The 16696-nt window shown below is 40.7% G+C and overlaps 1 protein-coding gene across 5 annotated transcripts in view; it reads left to right on the top strand.

Annotated features, from left to right (window-relative positions):
• Positions 1-16495, top strand: part of schip1 (schwannomin interacting protein 1) — a 251215-nt gene extending 234720 nt beyond the window's left edge. For all 5 annotated transcript variants that reach the window (XM_085380233.1, XM_085380235.1, XM_085380234.1 and 2 more), the window contains 6 exons: positions 5303-5421; positions 6751-6868; positions 7485-7682; positions 13514-13637; positions 14314-14407; positions 15484-16495. In XM_085380233.1, the coding sequence (XP_085236359.1) occupies positions 5303-5421; positions 6751-6868; positions 7485-7682; positions 13514-13637; positions 14314-14407; positions 15484-15535 (705 nt within the window). In that variant the 3' untranslated portion in view covers positions 15536-16495. The remainder of the gene's footprint in view (positions 1-5302; positions 5422-6750; positions 6869-7484; positions 7683-13513; positions 13638-14313; positions 14408-15483) is intronic.
• Positions 16496-16696: the final 201 nt, after the last annotated feature.

The raw sequence follows: 16696 nt of genomic DNA, 5'->3' as shown, positions 1-16696 counted from the left end.
GGTCAGGTCTCTTATCTGTATGGAATGTTCCACTGCCTGGACAGACGGGTCTCAGATAGCATGAGAATTGAAGACAGTCTTACACACACAAGCACACACCTCTTTAGAGATATTTAAAGAAATCTGTGCGCTTCCTCTGCTGCTGAGATGAGAATATCACTGCCGTGTAGATGGGAAGGCTCTTCCAGTAGTCAGTCAGTTTAGCCTACAGGGTGTAAAGCTGTCCTCATAAAGCAGATGCCATCCTCAGAAAGTCATTGTATAACTGTATGCCAAGAAGACCACAAAGATTTGACACTTTGTTCACTTTGATTTATTTAGGGGTTACAAAATCTCATGTGCTATTTTGCTTTAGATATGCTTCTAAGTAGCTATGCTGTGTAATGGATTACCAGCTGCTGGACATGCACTCACTGTTTTCGAACTGTAATTGTACATTACAGTGGTACAGACAGTGCAGACAAGCAAGAAAGCAAAAATAGAAATGAGCATTTTCCCCTCGATGTTACATTTTAAATTTTAAATATAGTCAAGTTGATCCAGTTTTACTCTAAGCCTGCAAGAACATCTGTGTGAAATGTGAAAGTATGTAGCACAGTCATAACAACTGGCTCACACAGAGGACTTTTTGGCCTTGTTTCTGTTTGTAAAGCTGAGGGTTCAGCAGCATCCCACTGTTAGTCCTGGAAAATATATGTGAGTGAAGTCATCCCCGTTTGGATTCACACCATCACACAGAAATTTCATAACGCAGCAACGCACACGCACATTGACACAGCACCTTCGCTGAAAACAAGCACCCAGTCATGCCCAGGTGTGCTCCACTGTCGTGCATTTACTAATAATATACATGAAGACCTGAAGTCTGTGCTCACAAGAAGTGCATGTGTGATAACAGTGGGTTCTTGTTCTCAGTCAGGGAGTAAGGTCCGGGTCACTGAAAAGACTCCATTGTGCAGAAAAAGAGAGACCACTTTGTAAGGAATTGTGTGAAAAGAGATGAAGAAACCTTGTAGAGCACTCCTCAGCCAAGGCCAATACCATATGTCTCAAATTCAACAAAAGTGATCCCCATCTGTTCCAAACTTTAATATGCACTTCCCTTGCTCCACCTGTCCACCAAGTCTCCAGACACTCAGCCTTTAGTTTTTTGGGTTAATCTTGATGAAAAAAAAGATAAAGTATGCAGCACTGATCACATTCCTTAGCCTTCGCAAAGGAGTGAAGAGGTTTATAAGTTTTAAAGAAACACTATCTACCACATATTTTAAGTTACAGTAAAAGAAGGCTTTCAGAGACTGAAATCAGAGAAAAGTCAAGCACAGCTGTACTGATTCATGCACATCAGCATTTACATGTAAACACGTCTCAGATCTTAACCACTGAAAAAATTCTGGCCACGAGAACCAACAATTTTGTGGGAGGCAGAAGGAGGATGCTCTTTGCTGGTGCGGATAATTAAATTCATCTCCCTTCTCTAATATAGATTTTCAGGGAAGATTTGAAGGCTCAAAACAAGCACCCTGTCGTCCACTGCCAGGCCTAAATCACCCTCTAGGCCTGCGGATGAATGGTTGTACTGCAGAGTGGAGAGGAGGAAATGCCTTTGTCAATGAGGGTTTTTTCAGCAGAGGAAATTGCTTGGTGATTTTGAGGAAAAACAGAAATTAGTCCAATTGTGTTGGTCCCAATCTAATTTGGAAAGTGATGGCTCTAGTGTTTAGGCCAGGAACTGATGGAGGTAGTTAGGATGATCTCTCATTCGGTGTCTCTTACTCGTTTCGTGCATTAAAATGTTAATGTAATGGATCCAGCAATTTTCCATGTCATCATCAAGTGGAAATGCTCATTTGCGCTTTGTGGATTTTTAGTTTTTCTTCTTTCTTTGGGAGGATATTTAGCAGAAAAATTACAGAGTAAAGCGCACGGAAGAATGTTTGAATAGCAAACCTAATGGAAAGGGTTTGTGTGCCTGGAGCCTGTGACTTGCAAGGTTTGCTTGTCATTCAAAAGTCACACCTGTAAGAGGTGGAAGTGAATATGGAAACTGTGACAGGATGTGATAGCTTCCTGCTTTTGAAAAGTATGTAATTAAACTGATTTTCAGTCAAGGGAGAAACTGAAACTAATATGAAATATTAACATTTAAAGAGAAAAAAACATGCACATTTTTTTTCTGCCCATTTCACACTTCCTCTTGTTAGTTGCATATTCAACACCTTTCTAAAAGGTTTATGGATCTCTCATGATGACTGTTTTACCACCTGCACGCACACACAAGTGCACAACGCAAACAAGCAGTATAACAGATGACGCCTATTCAATGAGAGGAAGTTGTTTTGTCAGGCAAGTGTCAGGTGCAGAGCTTTGCAGAGCCACATCTGCGTGATGTAGTCATCTACTGTCACCAGGGGGCGATGTCAACAATATAACAGCCAGTAATGTGGGCAAACAAATGTGAAACCAATATGTAGTGCGTTATGGTGCTCGCCGAAGAAATGAGAATTTGTCAGGGTAAGTTCACCAGATAAGAACTTATCAGTCACAAGTCGTTAGCCAGTGACCACGCAGTGTCAGATCCACACACCTCACATTATCACCACCAGCAACACGCATGTGCGTCTCCATAGCCTCTGGTTGGTTGGATTGTAATAATCCTTTCCTCTGTGTAGCCAAAGAGCTATGCTTACGGACACAAACACAACAACATTAATCCGGCTTTAATCCAACTGCAGATCAGTGTTACAGTTTGACTCCCAGAGATTTTCCCACTTCTTTATGGAATGTAATGTTGTTTTGTGTGTCTTCATATCAGTTTTGACAGTGCATCACGACTATACCTGCCAGGGGCGTAATTTCCAGGGGGGTTAGGGGGGTTATGACCCCCCCAATAATCAGACCCAGCCAATATAACCCCCCTAATAAAATTAAGAATTATCTTGCATTAATAGGCTGTTTTCTTAAACCCGCTGGTCTGCTTCTTTCCTCCTTGTTTTATACCATATAATTACCAAGTGGATATCTTTGTGTTCTGCAGTGTTAGTCAGACAGACAACACGAATGTGAAGATGTAACCTTGAATGAATTGAAGGATTTCTCGGCTGACTGAGAAAATATTCAGATTAAAAACAGCCCTGGCTTTCCTGTATTCATTGTTTGCATTATATAGAGTCGAACCAGCTTAAGAGTATAACAGTAAAACTCATAAGCAGTGCTGTTAATTATTGCTCTTGAATATCATCAGTAACCAGCGTGTCCTTGGGCATCCCTGTTGCACATTATTGCAGCATATGCTTTGTCTTCTGCATCACTAATGTATTTTAAAAAACTCTGAACTCTGATGACTGGACATTAAATGTAAATCTGTGCTGCTGAGCTGAATAGTAAAACATTACTAAAAACTGGATAAACACAAAGCTGTTAAATAGATCTGGATCTTTATTTCCACCTACATAAGGTCTTCAGCATGTCTTTACCTGTTGTTAAGGTGACATTAATAACATCCAAAATATCCCCTGAGCCTTCGTGAAGAATTCCTTCCCATCCCTCATTTTAGTCTTTTCTTAGCTCTCACCACATGAGCGGAGCATGCAGTTACCGATGCTCAGTGAGCCTGCTGCTTTTGATTCTTACCTTTGCTTGGAGCTACTGTTCAGTGGAGTAACATGAGTGACAGCTTTGTTGCAGTCAGTATGAGTGATGTGTAGTATACGTGTTTGACCTGCACTGTGCCACACAGGCTGCTGTTGCACCTTTGAAGCGGTGAATTGAAACTTTCAAGTGTGTTCTCCAAGGAGTGTCTCAAACAGAGCAGTGCCAGGTCCGCTCCTCAACATGCCAGTGCATGTTTATGTGTGTGTGTGCTCACTGCACAAGGAGCGTCTTGCGGCCTCTTGTGTGGAGTGGGATTATGTTAATATGTTAATTTGTCCTCAGTGAAGGCACTCTCACCAACGCCTGCACGCAATTGTCAAGAGAGATAGGCAGTGAGAGAGGAAAGGTGGGAGAGAAGGAGTTGAGAAAATGAGTGGGAGAGCGGTGAAGGTGTGATGTGCGATTTGGAGTAGCGTAACGAACAGAGTGAACGCAGAGAGATCGTTTGATGGAAGGGTTAGGACGGGCCTGAGGATGAAGATGAAGAAGAAAGCATGTAAATGGAAACAACAAGACAGATGAGCAAGGTGAAAAGTTTTAAGATGGTTTGCATGAAAATAGGAAGGAGATAAAGTAATGGACAAACTCACAAAGACAGGAATAGTGACTATCAGTCAGGCAAACACCACAGGTATCTCTTTCCTGCTTAGCACATTCTCACCTCAGTCTTACGCTCTCCCTTTTGCCAATTTGCCTTTTCTAAGACAGAAATACAGGCCAGAAATATGGGAAAGAGAGAGACTACAGACAGAGCAGGAATGTAGCAGTTACATGATATATATCTTAGCACAGTACCCTGGTTCCCATAAGACGTTAATATGTCATCATTATGGATAGCTTTGCTGTGCACAAACCAAATAGTTGATTTAACCTCAAATCATGTAAAGCTTTGTTTTGTAAACCTTTCCCTCCCTTCAGGTCCCCAGACTCCCATTTGAGAGAAGGACGTTTAAGCACTGCAGTGTTTGGGGCAACTGTGTATCAAACAACCTGCAAAAAATTCTGCAGAGCTTCAAAATCCTTCAAAAATGTGACGCCACAGTTTAAGTGGGTCACTAGTAGCGTGCATCTCTGCCTGCTGTGTTCACCTGTTATCAGCAGAGGCGAGATGGGTAGCTGGTGCGATTTTGTATGAGCACCACCCGTGCTGAAGCTGTCCTGAGCTACAGGAAGAGGCAAGACAAGAGAAACTCTGAAACTGTGTTGTTTGGAATTTCTTGCACCTTTAATTATGCATGAAATGTGCATTAGAGTAATTTCTCAGGGGTTTATTCTATATAAACTCTTGCACGTTGTCTGAGATATCAAGTGTTGTTCTCTGAATCAACAGTACCACCTCCTGGTGAATCCTGGTACTGTCAACTTCTGAAGCTCTAATATTTCAAAAACAGGTTGTTGTTTTTTAGTAAATCAGCCTACACCATGCTTTGTATCAAAGTTGGCTAAGACAGATGCTGCTATAGATATGCTTGCATCTTTGGTTTGTACAGTCAGAAAGTGATCAGGGTGGCACTGCTTTCTATCTGTGCATGTCCTGCGGGATGAAGCTTACTAAAGGGGAAGACACTTGGCCTAATTTCGAAACTGCAATATCAGTCATCAAAAAGATCACAAAAAGTAACCAAATCCTGTTATTTTACTGTTGCAGGCCCAGAAGAATGAGCGGGAGTCTATCAGGCAGAAGTTGGCCCTGGGCAGTTTCTTCGATGATGGGCCGGGCATCTACACCAGCTGTAGCAAGAGTGGCAAACCCAGTTTGTCCTCAAGGTAACACAGCTGACATCTCTCGTATAAGCATGTGACTAACACTTGGAAAGTGTTTGATTGTGTGCGGTTTGTTGTTCGTTCGTTTGTTTTGTTGTTTTATTTTGAAGTGTGTGTGTGGAGGGTGTTATGCGGTCACATAATTCTCTAAATGTGAAAGTGCGCTGAATCAAAATGTATATCTATCAAGTTCTCTTTACTGTCATTGGCAGCTGAGTGGGGTAATGTCATATAGTCAGACCTTGTGGTTTTTCACTTCCCAAGAAAATACCAACGTGTGTATGCACAGAAACACACACACATACACACACAACCTCCTACTTGTACCTTACTGGAACTGCAGTGCTCATCGTATCCCCGTGATTCGAATCAAGTGGATTTCTCATTATTTGTGGTTAATCGTCAAAGGGCAGTATTGTGCAAAATAAGATGCACTCATCAGTTTGACATTAACATGATGTTCTCGAGAAAACCCTGAAATGAGGAGCTTAGTACATTTATGAATTTTTCATATTGGAGTACCAAAAGACTGTTTACATCTTATGACACTGTCTCAGGCATTTCCATCTCTTTCTACTCAGTGCTAATTGTCAGCTGATATATTAACCAATGCTAATATGTCTGAGCCAGATTTATATTGCCAAGCACTATATATATATATATACATATATCAGCCAGGCCCTACACTGTTTATTGCTGAACTTCAGTGTATCGTCTCCTAGTTGTCAAAAAGTCACTTTAGTGGTCTGTGCAATTCAGAGAGTGTTTTGATTCTCCTTCTCTCACTCAAAAAACCAACCAGCCACTCAGGTCCTATTTTTATTGGGACTGATTGGATCTATGCTATGTAATCAGTCACCTCTGTTTGTAATTACTCTATTGAATTAAGCAGATTATTGATCCACAGTGGGATGGAGCTACACCTTGCGACATTCTGTTCTTCCATGGCACAAATACACCCCCTCTGGTCCAGGCAGATTGCAGCAGACCTATCTGAGGCCACCTGGATCGATGCAAAGGGGAGATGATTAAAAACAAGAGCTCTCTTTAATTTTATCTTCAGCTGGCACTTTTCTCTGCTCATGAAGGGCACTTGTTTCTATTGGGATCTTCTTTCTTATTCCCGTATTTCTGTGTTTTAGCACATCAAGGTTTGTGTTTGCTCTCTTACACTCGCAGCACTCTTTGTAAGAGCAGCAGTGCATCAGTGTTCATTTTGGTGTTGCTCCAAGTCTGCGTCAGTCACTGCAGAATCAACTAACAAGTGAACCAACTTAACGCCCGCTTTGTGCTAATATTGTTTTTCTCTGTGTTTTCACGCCTCTCTTTCAGGCTGCAGAGTGGGATGAACCTACAAATCTGTTTTGTCAACGATAGTGGCAGCGATAAGGACAGCGATGCAGACGACAGCAAGACGGAGACTAGCCTGGACACACCTCTGTCCCCTATGGTATGCACAGATGCCCACACGTCCACCACTGAAGCCCGTGGCAAAATTCAAAAATGGAGAAGAAAAAAAGGACTTAAATCCTGATATCACTATGCGATGTAATGATGATGTGAAAGTAGCAAAGCGTAAAGATTTGATTGTATCAACGGAAAATCAAGAAATAATAAGAATGAAAGCAGATTAGTGGGAGGGATAGTGTGTTCAATATGAATCAGAGATAACTGGCAGTTTAGCACCTTTATGAATTTCTGTGCTCGTGTTTTCTGCGCTGTTCACCAGTTCACAGTTCCAAGGAAAAGCAATTTGGTAGGTGCTCGCTGAGACCACGGATGACTGGCTGCAATAACCTGTTATCACACTGAGACATACTTAACAAAATGAGAGGGAGAAAGATCAAATTTGAGCCTTGTCGCACCCATGTGCATAATGACACTCTCATCAGTGTTAAAATCTGCATACCAAAATGCCAAGAAGTCATGAGCGTTAACTCCTTATTACTTCCTCTTTCTTGTGTGATCCATACGTTATTTTCCCTCTAACTTCCAATTGTGTCTCCTCTCTCCTTCAATTATCCAATTCCCATTTTGCCTACTCCCTACCTTCCTCCTCCCTGCAGTCCAAACAGAGTTCTTCCTACTCGGACAGGGACACCACAGAGGATGACTCGGAGTCTCTGGAGGACATGGACTTCTTGAGTCGACAGAAGAAGCTGCAAGCAGAGGCTAAACTGGCCCTGGCTATGGCCAAGCCCATGGCCAAGATGCAGGTGGAGGTTGAAAAACAGAACCGCAAAAAGTCACCAGTGGCTGACCTGGTCAGTTCCAGAAATCCGAGGCTGTCTGTTTAGCTGTTTATTCATTTATTTCCTTTTTTTGTGTGTTACTCATACAATCTTTGATCTTTCACAAGTCATGGCATGACGGAGTGGTGATTAAGCTCTACACAATTATTATTAGACTTAAACTTTCTTGATTAAAATTAATTAGTTTTTTAAAAAACAGGGTGATGATGTTGTCAGTGTAATTTACATTTTCTCTTCTGGGGTCCAAAGTGGCCAAAACATCATAAATATTATTATTACAGGACTAAAAAGACCACTTTTAACAGTGTATGGATCTAACAGCTGACTTCTGACTCACTCAAGCGGGTGACTTCTTTAAGACAAGATGCTCGTGAAGCTCATGTGAACAACCTTAGTTACTTAGAAGCTTTTCTACTTTTGCTCAGAGAAGGTTTAGAGTATGTCTAGGCCATAAATAATTTTATTTATCCAAGAGTGAAAGCCTAGAGAAAGTGAAAAATGAGCAGTTTAGGTGATGTCCCTGAGGACTGACACTTTTACTGTTTGCTGATAATCAGGGGAAGACGCGTCTTGTAGCCCTCTACATGCTCTCTCTCAGTGGCACTTTTCTGACACGGCTTACGCTGGGATGTAATGGAAACAAATACCAGTCAAAGCCCACCCACCCCTCCTCTGTTTCCTCTCCTCTTCTTAAAGAGAGGAAGGTGATGACAGCCCTGCTCATCATTATTTCATTCATTTATGTCTGCCCCGCTGCCTCCTCCGGAGCACGCACGCCAAGGGACACTCACACATCCACGGTGTCACAGATGCACACTTTGTTTCCACGCGCACTTGAAGTCAGAACTTGTTTACTTATTCAGAAACGAGAAGGGCAACTCGCCCGGGTCCATCTATAATTCATATGCCAGAAAGCATCGACTTTGGTGTTCAGGGATGTAGCAGTGCTCAGCAGTCAGAAGACATCACCGTCACACGCGGACACGACCCGCAGTGAATTTTAAAATGTTTTAAGGCTACAGCTGCCCGCCTTCTCCGCAACACCAGAGATCTGTTAAACTGCGTTCATTACAAATGTAAAGTGGTGAACGGTGATTCCCAGCTAAGAGCGCTTTTACCACAAGTGGTTCATCTGCAGGCCTCAACTAATTTGAAAAGTGTAAAATTATAATTTGTTTAAAAAAGACGTCCTTTAAGATATCATTACAAATTAGTGTAATGCGTATCTTAGTGAGCTGAGGCAGAGGAAGTCAGAATAAACTACACCCTGTTTAAATTCTAAGGTTTTACATATTAAAAATAATCTGGTCCTTAGCCGTTCTAAAATTTAGGTAAATACCTCAGGTGAACAAACCATGACATGTTACACTATGTATTTAATATAAAACTGAGCCAACATGTCAAAGCAGTGTGTGTGAAAACGTAAGAACACCCTTAATGCTTCCATAGGAATTAAAAGTGTAAGCAGCAGCAAGGTGCATGTGATTAACGTCATCAGCACGTGTGAACAAATCTGTGAAGTTTCAGGTGTAGGTTAGAGAAATGCCAAGGAGGAAAGACGTAAGGAATGACCATGCATCATTCTAAGAAAGATTATTCACAAGTGGAAAATACTGAAGGCAGTAGTCAGTCGTCTCAAGAGTGGATGTCCCAGGAAATTCACCCCAAGGTCAGACTGTGCAATGCTGAGAAACTGTAAAACCCCCAAAGCCACAGCTCAAACTCAGTCAGTTAGCATAATAAATGTTAAAGTTCATCACAACAAAATCAGGAAAAACACTGAACAAGTACGGCTTATTTGGAAGGGTTTTGGGCAGCAAGGCTCTTCTGTCTTTAAAAAGAAAAAGGGGAAATGCACTTTTTCAGTTCAGTTTCATTTATATAGCTCCATATCACAACAGCAGTCGCCTCAAGGCGTTTTATTTTGTAAGGTAAAGACTCTGCAATTATACAGAAAAAGCCCCATCAATCATAAACAAACAAACAACAAAAACCACGACAGCGTGGATTATGTTTGCAAAATTACAACTGAACGAACCACAAGACTTGTGGAACAGTGTCCCTTGGACAGATATTTGGCCACAGCACTACATTTGGGAAAGTCCAAACACTGCAAATCAACACAATCAGCACAAACACCTCATACTGTTAAGTCGACCGTGAACTCCTGTGTTTCCCAAAGTATTGTAGATCTAAATAGATCATTTCTCCAACAGCTAAAGCTTGGCATAAAGCAGGTGTACAACAGAAAGGCTGAAAAAGAAATGACTCAAGGTGCTGCAATAATCCCATGAAGGCCTAGTTTGTACTATGCCCTGATATGTAAAACTTATTGTTATACACAGCTTTCAGTAACCCCGAGTCAGGTGTAGACTTTTAATGTTTTATACACCGTCTGTTTATAAAACCTTAAAGTCAAGACATCTTGAAGAAAACTAGCTTTTCCAAAGCAAGACTGGGTCAAGATAATTAAAGTAGCACTAAAACTCTAAGGATAAACAGGTGAAATAGTTAATTGCTAAATCATTATCCTTCTTTAGCTCTGTGTGGATAAACTAAAGATAAACAGGTGAAATATTAGTTAAAGCTAATAAAGCTAAAGCTACATTACTAACAAACAGTTAAAATATATACGAAGAGTTTTAATATATACCTACAGGTAACAGGTTGAATAAAAAATTAAAGATAATCCATAAAGATTTCAAATATGAGCTAAAGCTACTGCGTTTATAGCTAATACCAGATGCTAATACTTCATTACCAACTGAAAATACTACTGGATAAACAACAGAAATGATCCGCTAAAAGTAAGTGATGAAGTTTCTGATGAAGTGGCCAGACCTGCCACTGGGCAAGAGAAAAGAACGGAAGCTGTGGCCTGTGCAGTGAGATTACACCTAAACGTCTGTCTGCTGGTTAGAGAGTCGACCTAAAATTTCAAGCAGAATCACTGAGAGAAAGTGAGAAAATGAGTAAGAGGGAAATGGGGGCAATAATTTGTTTCCACTGTAAAGCCTCTAGTTTCTTTCTTGACTTCATTCACAAAGCTTTACAGCTCCTCAATATGACACAGAGTCATCACAGGAAATTATCTTTCTGGTTTTGAATATTCAGATGACAATTAGCAGTACGGTCAGTCTACCACAGAAACTCAGAAGTTGAGTCACGACTAATACCAGTCTCAAGCCTTTCCCATGGCCCACGCATGCTGACATCACATTTCTCCTTATGTCACTCTCAGGTGACCTTCTTGTACATAGCCAATTTCCCGAAACTGAAACTGACGCATGACAGCCTCATATATACTTGCTCCGGTAGTAATGTGAAAGTGAAATGAGACTACCAAGAAGAGCGAGCCCACGCACCCCTTACGAAAAGAGAGCATGAGTGCGTTCTCTTCGCGTTTATCTCCACTGAGGCTGAAGGTGAAAGTGGGCCACGACCGAGGAAACGGGCGCTGGATGCAAAGATAAAGAATGCAGACTGGTTGACACAGATTGTTAAGAGAGGCAGAGACAGAGAGGAAATGATCCGCCCAGGTGAGCCTCACTAAGCACACGTGATGCTTTAGTGCTTTATTGCATCTGAAGGAACAGGTGCTAGTGCAAGGAGATTCTGATATACACAAAACCAGCAGAAAAAAGCCTAAAAAAGTTTAAAACATATATATACATGCACTAAAATGCTACACAGATTCTAGCATGTTAAAAGTAATAGTGAAGGGAGAGTTTAAATATCTATTTTCTCATCTCTTTCTCGTCACTCGTCTTTGATTACGTGCTCGATGTTTGCACTACAGGTGCAACCGACTGTGATTTCTTGCTAACTTGCAGCATCAAAAGGTTCCAAGAAAAGAGAGGTGATATAAATGTAAATTAGACATGAGATGACTCTGTGAAGTAAAAATAATTCAGTGGTCTCACTGTTGGCCCCTGCTGGAGAGACAGCAACCCACAGAGACACCGAGTTCATGTGCTGTGGACTTGTATAAGGTGCTGTCAACATGTTTGTGAACAAACAGTAGCGCCTACTTGAAATCCCCCACCTTTACTGCCGCTCAAAGGAAAAACAAAGGGAAATATATCCTTTTGTTTCAGCAGGGAAGCAGGAGCCTGGGATGCATTCATTCCTTTTGCAGAATGCAAACAGAAAGCGTTCAGGCAAAACAGCTGACTCTTTTATTTCCCACTCGGATTCAGTTTCACTGCCCTTATTCTGCTGATAATTCCTGACAGTGTGGGTTTAACCGGGTTCACGTTTGTTTTTCTTAAGGTTGTTTTTTGAATACAAAAAAAGTGTAAATCTAATCAGGCTCAGATGTCAGATGTCAGAGTCTGGGAGCAGTGAATGGCAGATCAGATATTCATAAGATTGAATGAAATCTGCCAATGTCTGAAGTTTAAAATAGAGATTCAATGAAACATAATTCAGAATTTGTTCAGGTTCGGATAGTACAGAGTCTGTTTTGTTGGAAGAGTTAAATCATTTGACACAAACACTTAAGCAACTGGAAAACAAAACGAGCATTCGTTGTCATCCAGAAGTCAAAATGTTGCATTATTAACTCAAAATTTCAAATCAACGTTCAGAGTAAATATGTAAAAAAATGAGAAAATCCATTGAAATTTTGAGATATTGAACTGAAAATTGATTTTTCTGGTTATTTTTCAGTGGCAGAAACAAGCTCCCACAGTGAAGTTACAATAAACTCAGTAAAACTGAATTTATAATCTTTGGTGATTTAATAAAACTCATTGGAGTTTATGTTGAAATTGAAGTTACATAAGTTAAATTTTATACTTCTATAAGTTATAAAATACCAGCTTTAATTCTATGGGGTACATAATGTATTTCATGTGTGTTTGGGTAAATACTTACAGAGCTATTACCTATTCAGTGTTCATACTGTACTTTAAAAGAGATTGTCAAGAAAAAGAAAACACGTCTAAACATTAAAAGCCTTAAAATATAGCGAGCTGGTAATTCTTAAGTTTATAGTTTATTGCTGCTATCAAAACGTTATTAAAGTTATGAGTTAAGTATTTGAAAACAGAGCAAATGAGCAAATTGCTGGAGAGCAATTTCTGTGTTCACAAAACAATCAGTCCTTCGGTTTCTGTCGAGGAAATAAATGTGTAGAAAAGCTGCGGTGAGGAACTGAAAACATGTACAGCATTTACCATGTTTTACCATAGAAATATAATTAACCCTTTAAAGCCTGAACCACGAGATAATTGCCAGAAAAATCACATTTGTTTTAAAAAAACTGGAACGTTCATTGAAGCCTCTGAAAAATTTGAAATTAAAAAAATGAATATCAATTTGAATATATGAGTTTTCGCTACATTCGGCATTCGTTTCTTTAAACTGACATAAACATATAAGGGGGTTAAAAAAATCACTGATGATGTAGAGGTCTCGAAAACTGACGTATCAAATATGATACACTTGGCGTTACAGCGATAAAACGTATAAACATAAAATATAAGACGATGAGGACGAGCCACTTTCCAGTGGCGTGAGGGTGTGAAGGGCAATTTGTTTCTAGGTCTGTGTGGTTTAAAGGCTCGGGATCATGAGCTGCAGTCACAGCCTTTATGGAGCTTTTTGCACGTTGGATTTAAGGAATATTAAATGCATCAGTTTTCTGTTAATTTGATCAGTTTGTCATCTGTAAACATTCAAATATAAATATTTTTAAAAAGTAAAGAAGTCAGTTGTGCATTTTGTGCTTTGGTTATTAGCGTGAGGTTTCACTATCCAATTAGGGAAAACACATTGTCTAACAGGGTTTTCTGCTCTTGTTTTTTCTCCCCTACATAACTCTGTGTCTATTTCGGCAGCTTCCACACATGCCACACATCAGCGAGTGTCTAATGAAAAGGAGCCTGAAGCCCACAGACCTGAGAGACATGACAGTGGGACAGCTCCAGGTTATAGTAAACGACCTGCACTCCCAGATTGAAAGTGAGTTGACCACACGCCCAGAATACAAACAGAATCACGCTGACCTCTGCTTTCACTTGCAGAAATGAGCAAGAGATAAACTGGGGAAAAACATGCACATACATAGTGACCCCTACCCTTTTTAGTGGATGTGAAAGTACTTTTATATATAAGTTAGTCACTTCAGAGAGTTGTACCAGTTAACAGCTTCCCCTGAGCATTTACTGTTACTGCACGGTACACATCATTGATCCCTGTACTGCTGGATGAATAATCTCGCATCTTACATAAAAAAGTTCCAAAAATCCCCAGGAGTCCAAAAGCACGAGTTTGTTTTTACTTACAAAGCAGACTTTCCCCGTTGAAAATGTCTTTAGTTTATGCTTCATATTTTCTGGCACTGAAGGGACAATAGCTGTAACATGTGATATTAAAGACAGCGAGAGCAGCGGGAGTGTGTGTGGTCAGACTGCTGATAAAGTTTTCAGTGGCCATGGTATGAACCCATAATGGGAATTTGAGGGGATCACTTCCAGTGTTTCTTGTAGATTTAGTATCTATTGTTAGGATCACAATGGAATACTGGTATGATCAGTTGTGGTAATTGTGGTGTTTCCCTAGTTTCAGTAGTTTGAATATGAAATTATGCTGTATCATTGTGGTCAGTGTCTGTTCCGCCTCTTATCGATCTCTCCAGGTCTCAACGAGGAGCTCGTACAGTTGCTACTGATTCGGGATGAGCTACACATGGAGCAAGACGCCATGCTGGTTGACATAGAGGACCTCACCAGGTGGCAAAGCACTTTTCAACTATTTATTCACTGCACGTCCCACTATTTATTTATTTTTTTAACTTGTAAAAAAGAACGCAAGGGATTCATTCATACGCAGATTTTGCAAACTTCAACGGCTCTCTCAGTGGCTGTAAAAGTCTTTGCGCAACTTCTTATCACATGTGAAGTAGTTCTCCCTGAGAATTGTAAACACTTGCAAGCTTTAATGTCTTAAATGTGCAGAGTTCCCCTTTGAGCAAACATTACTCAAATGTGAGTAAGTAATCCATTTGTAAGGGACTGTTTTCAGCTGTGCATGTAGCTCCTGAAGTAAAACTAATGGTGATGCATGTGAAGGTGAACATGCCACCCAATGCACCTGTGCACCTAAGAGATTTTAGTAGATTTTCCTTTTTTTTAAACCAAAGAAGTTTTTTTACATTTTACACTAAGAGGTCAAGACTTTTCAACTTTTCAACTTAATAAAAAGAACCTCAGCGATCTAACAGTCCCTTATGAGCAAGCACTTGGGGAGACAGAAACTTCCCTTTGAAAGGAAAAAACCTCTGGCGGACTCAGCAGGTTAGCCAGGGCATGTGGGGATCAGATATTCAGCTTTAGCTGTTGGTGTTGTTCTCTGTGTGTAACCGTTTCTGTCTGTCTCTTTGTTAGCGGTCTAGCATCCACAGTTTTCTAAATTTGGTGTGATGATCGATACCAATTTGTTGTCAGGGTGGTACCAAATGCAAAAATCATAAAAACTTTATATTATCCACAATTTTTATTAATCATCTTCAAACTCCCCAATAACATACTAGGCTTTGGGGGACATGAAAAAAAGTCAAGAAACCAATTTGAGTAACTTGTTGTATGAAAGGGCGTGGAGAGAGCAGACTTTGTGTTTTTAGTACGACGCTCTGCAACGTCATAACAGGCTTGGCTCATCATATTGTGACAAAGTTTTAGTGTGGCCCTCGCTCTTCAGGGGGAGTTGCCCTGCTTGAGTGCTCTTGTTTATCTTTGGATTTGTTGAGTCACTTAATTCATCATTTAAGTGTCAATATAAATATAATATAAAACTTTTCTCTTTCCAGGCATGCCGAGAGCCAGCAGAAACATTTGGCTGAGAAAACCCTATCCAAATAAGATGCCCCCCACCACCCCAACCTCCACCCAAGCACCCCCCACCCTAACACTCCCCACCCTCACCTACAATCCGCTTCCCTATGCCAAGCTTAGTCCCCTGCTCCCAAACAAGCTTTCCCCCTCCAGCCATTCCACCTCTGCCCCGCGTCGATCCGAACCCCTCCCCGCTTGTCCTAAGTACTTTGCTCCTCGCTGCTTCCCTGTCTGCTCCCGAACCTCCCCATCTCCCTTTCTGTCCAACTCACTGACTTCAGCGGTAGCAGCAGCACAGAAGAAGGCCGCCCTCGTTCATTCGCTTCTGTGGTTTTCTCCCAGCGCAAAGGACGGTGTAGCACGTCCTGTTTCCTGGGAGAGGAGGCAACTGATTGTGTGTCGTCATGGATTCTGTCCCCCAGCTTCCTGTGCAGTGATCGGCCTCGCTTTGCTCTCGTTTCTTTTTTTAACTTTCTACATTCACCACTAAATTATGACTGTTCAAGCTCAAAAATTGTGGAGAAAAAAACAAAACAAAATAATAGTGAAAAATTTAGTAGAAAGTCAGTCATGAGATTTAAAAAAAGAAGAAAAAAGAAGAAACAACGCTGTATGAGAAAAAAAATCATGGAAAACTAACTTCAGACCATTTTAAGTTGGACGGTAATTTAAAAGTATTTCAGAGTCGACCCGTTTTTATTCTGCACAAATGGTCGTTTTCAGCTGATGAGAAATGTTCGTTTGAAGGTGCTATAAGAGTGTAAAAGGAAAACATGCCTGCCTTGTAGTGGAGCTGTAGATTTTTTGGTAATACGTTCACTCTAATTGCTCTTCAACATTTTGTGAATGTTGATTTTCTGACACGAGTCATTTTAAATGAATAAGTGTGTTAATATTGTTTTCATCCTACTGTATTCAGATACTTTATTTGAGGGAAGAAATGTTTATGTACAGATATGTAAAATAAAGAATAAACTTTGTTTCATATATGGCGGTTTGCTGTGCACTTCTACTTGCTGCTTTTGCTGCTGCTGCATAACATAGAGATGAAATTGCGCTTTCAGTTGAGCTTCCTCCTTGAGTGCAAGAACTAAAACCTCACAATAGCAGTGAGAGTATATGACATCACATCACACGTAGTATGACTCAACTCCCTTTTTCGGTCTTGCCTCATCATGACACTCGTAG

The sequence above is a fragment of the Rhamphochromis longiceps genome, linkage group LG14 (assembly GCF_057381845.1).
Source record: "Rhamphochromis longiceps isolate RC_006_pf linkage group LG14, R_longiceps_female_GT1.1, whole genome shotgun sequence".
Lineage (NCBI taxonomy): Eukaryota > Metazoa > Chordata > Actinopteri > Cichliformes > Cichlidae > Rhamphochromis > Rhamphochromis longiceps.
The sequence above is the reverse complement of the archived record's forward strand: the minus strand, read 5'-3'. Positions and strand labels throughout refer to the sequence as shown.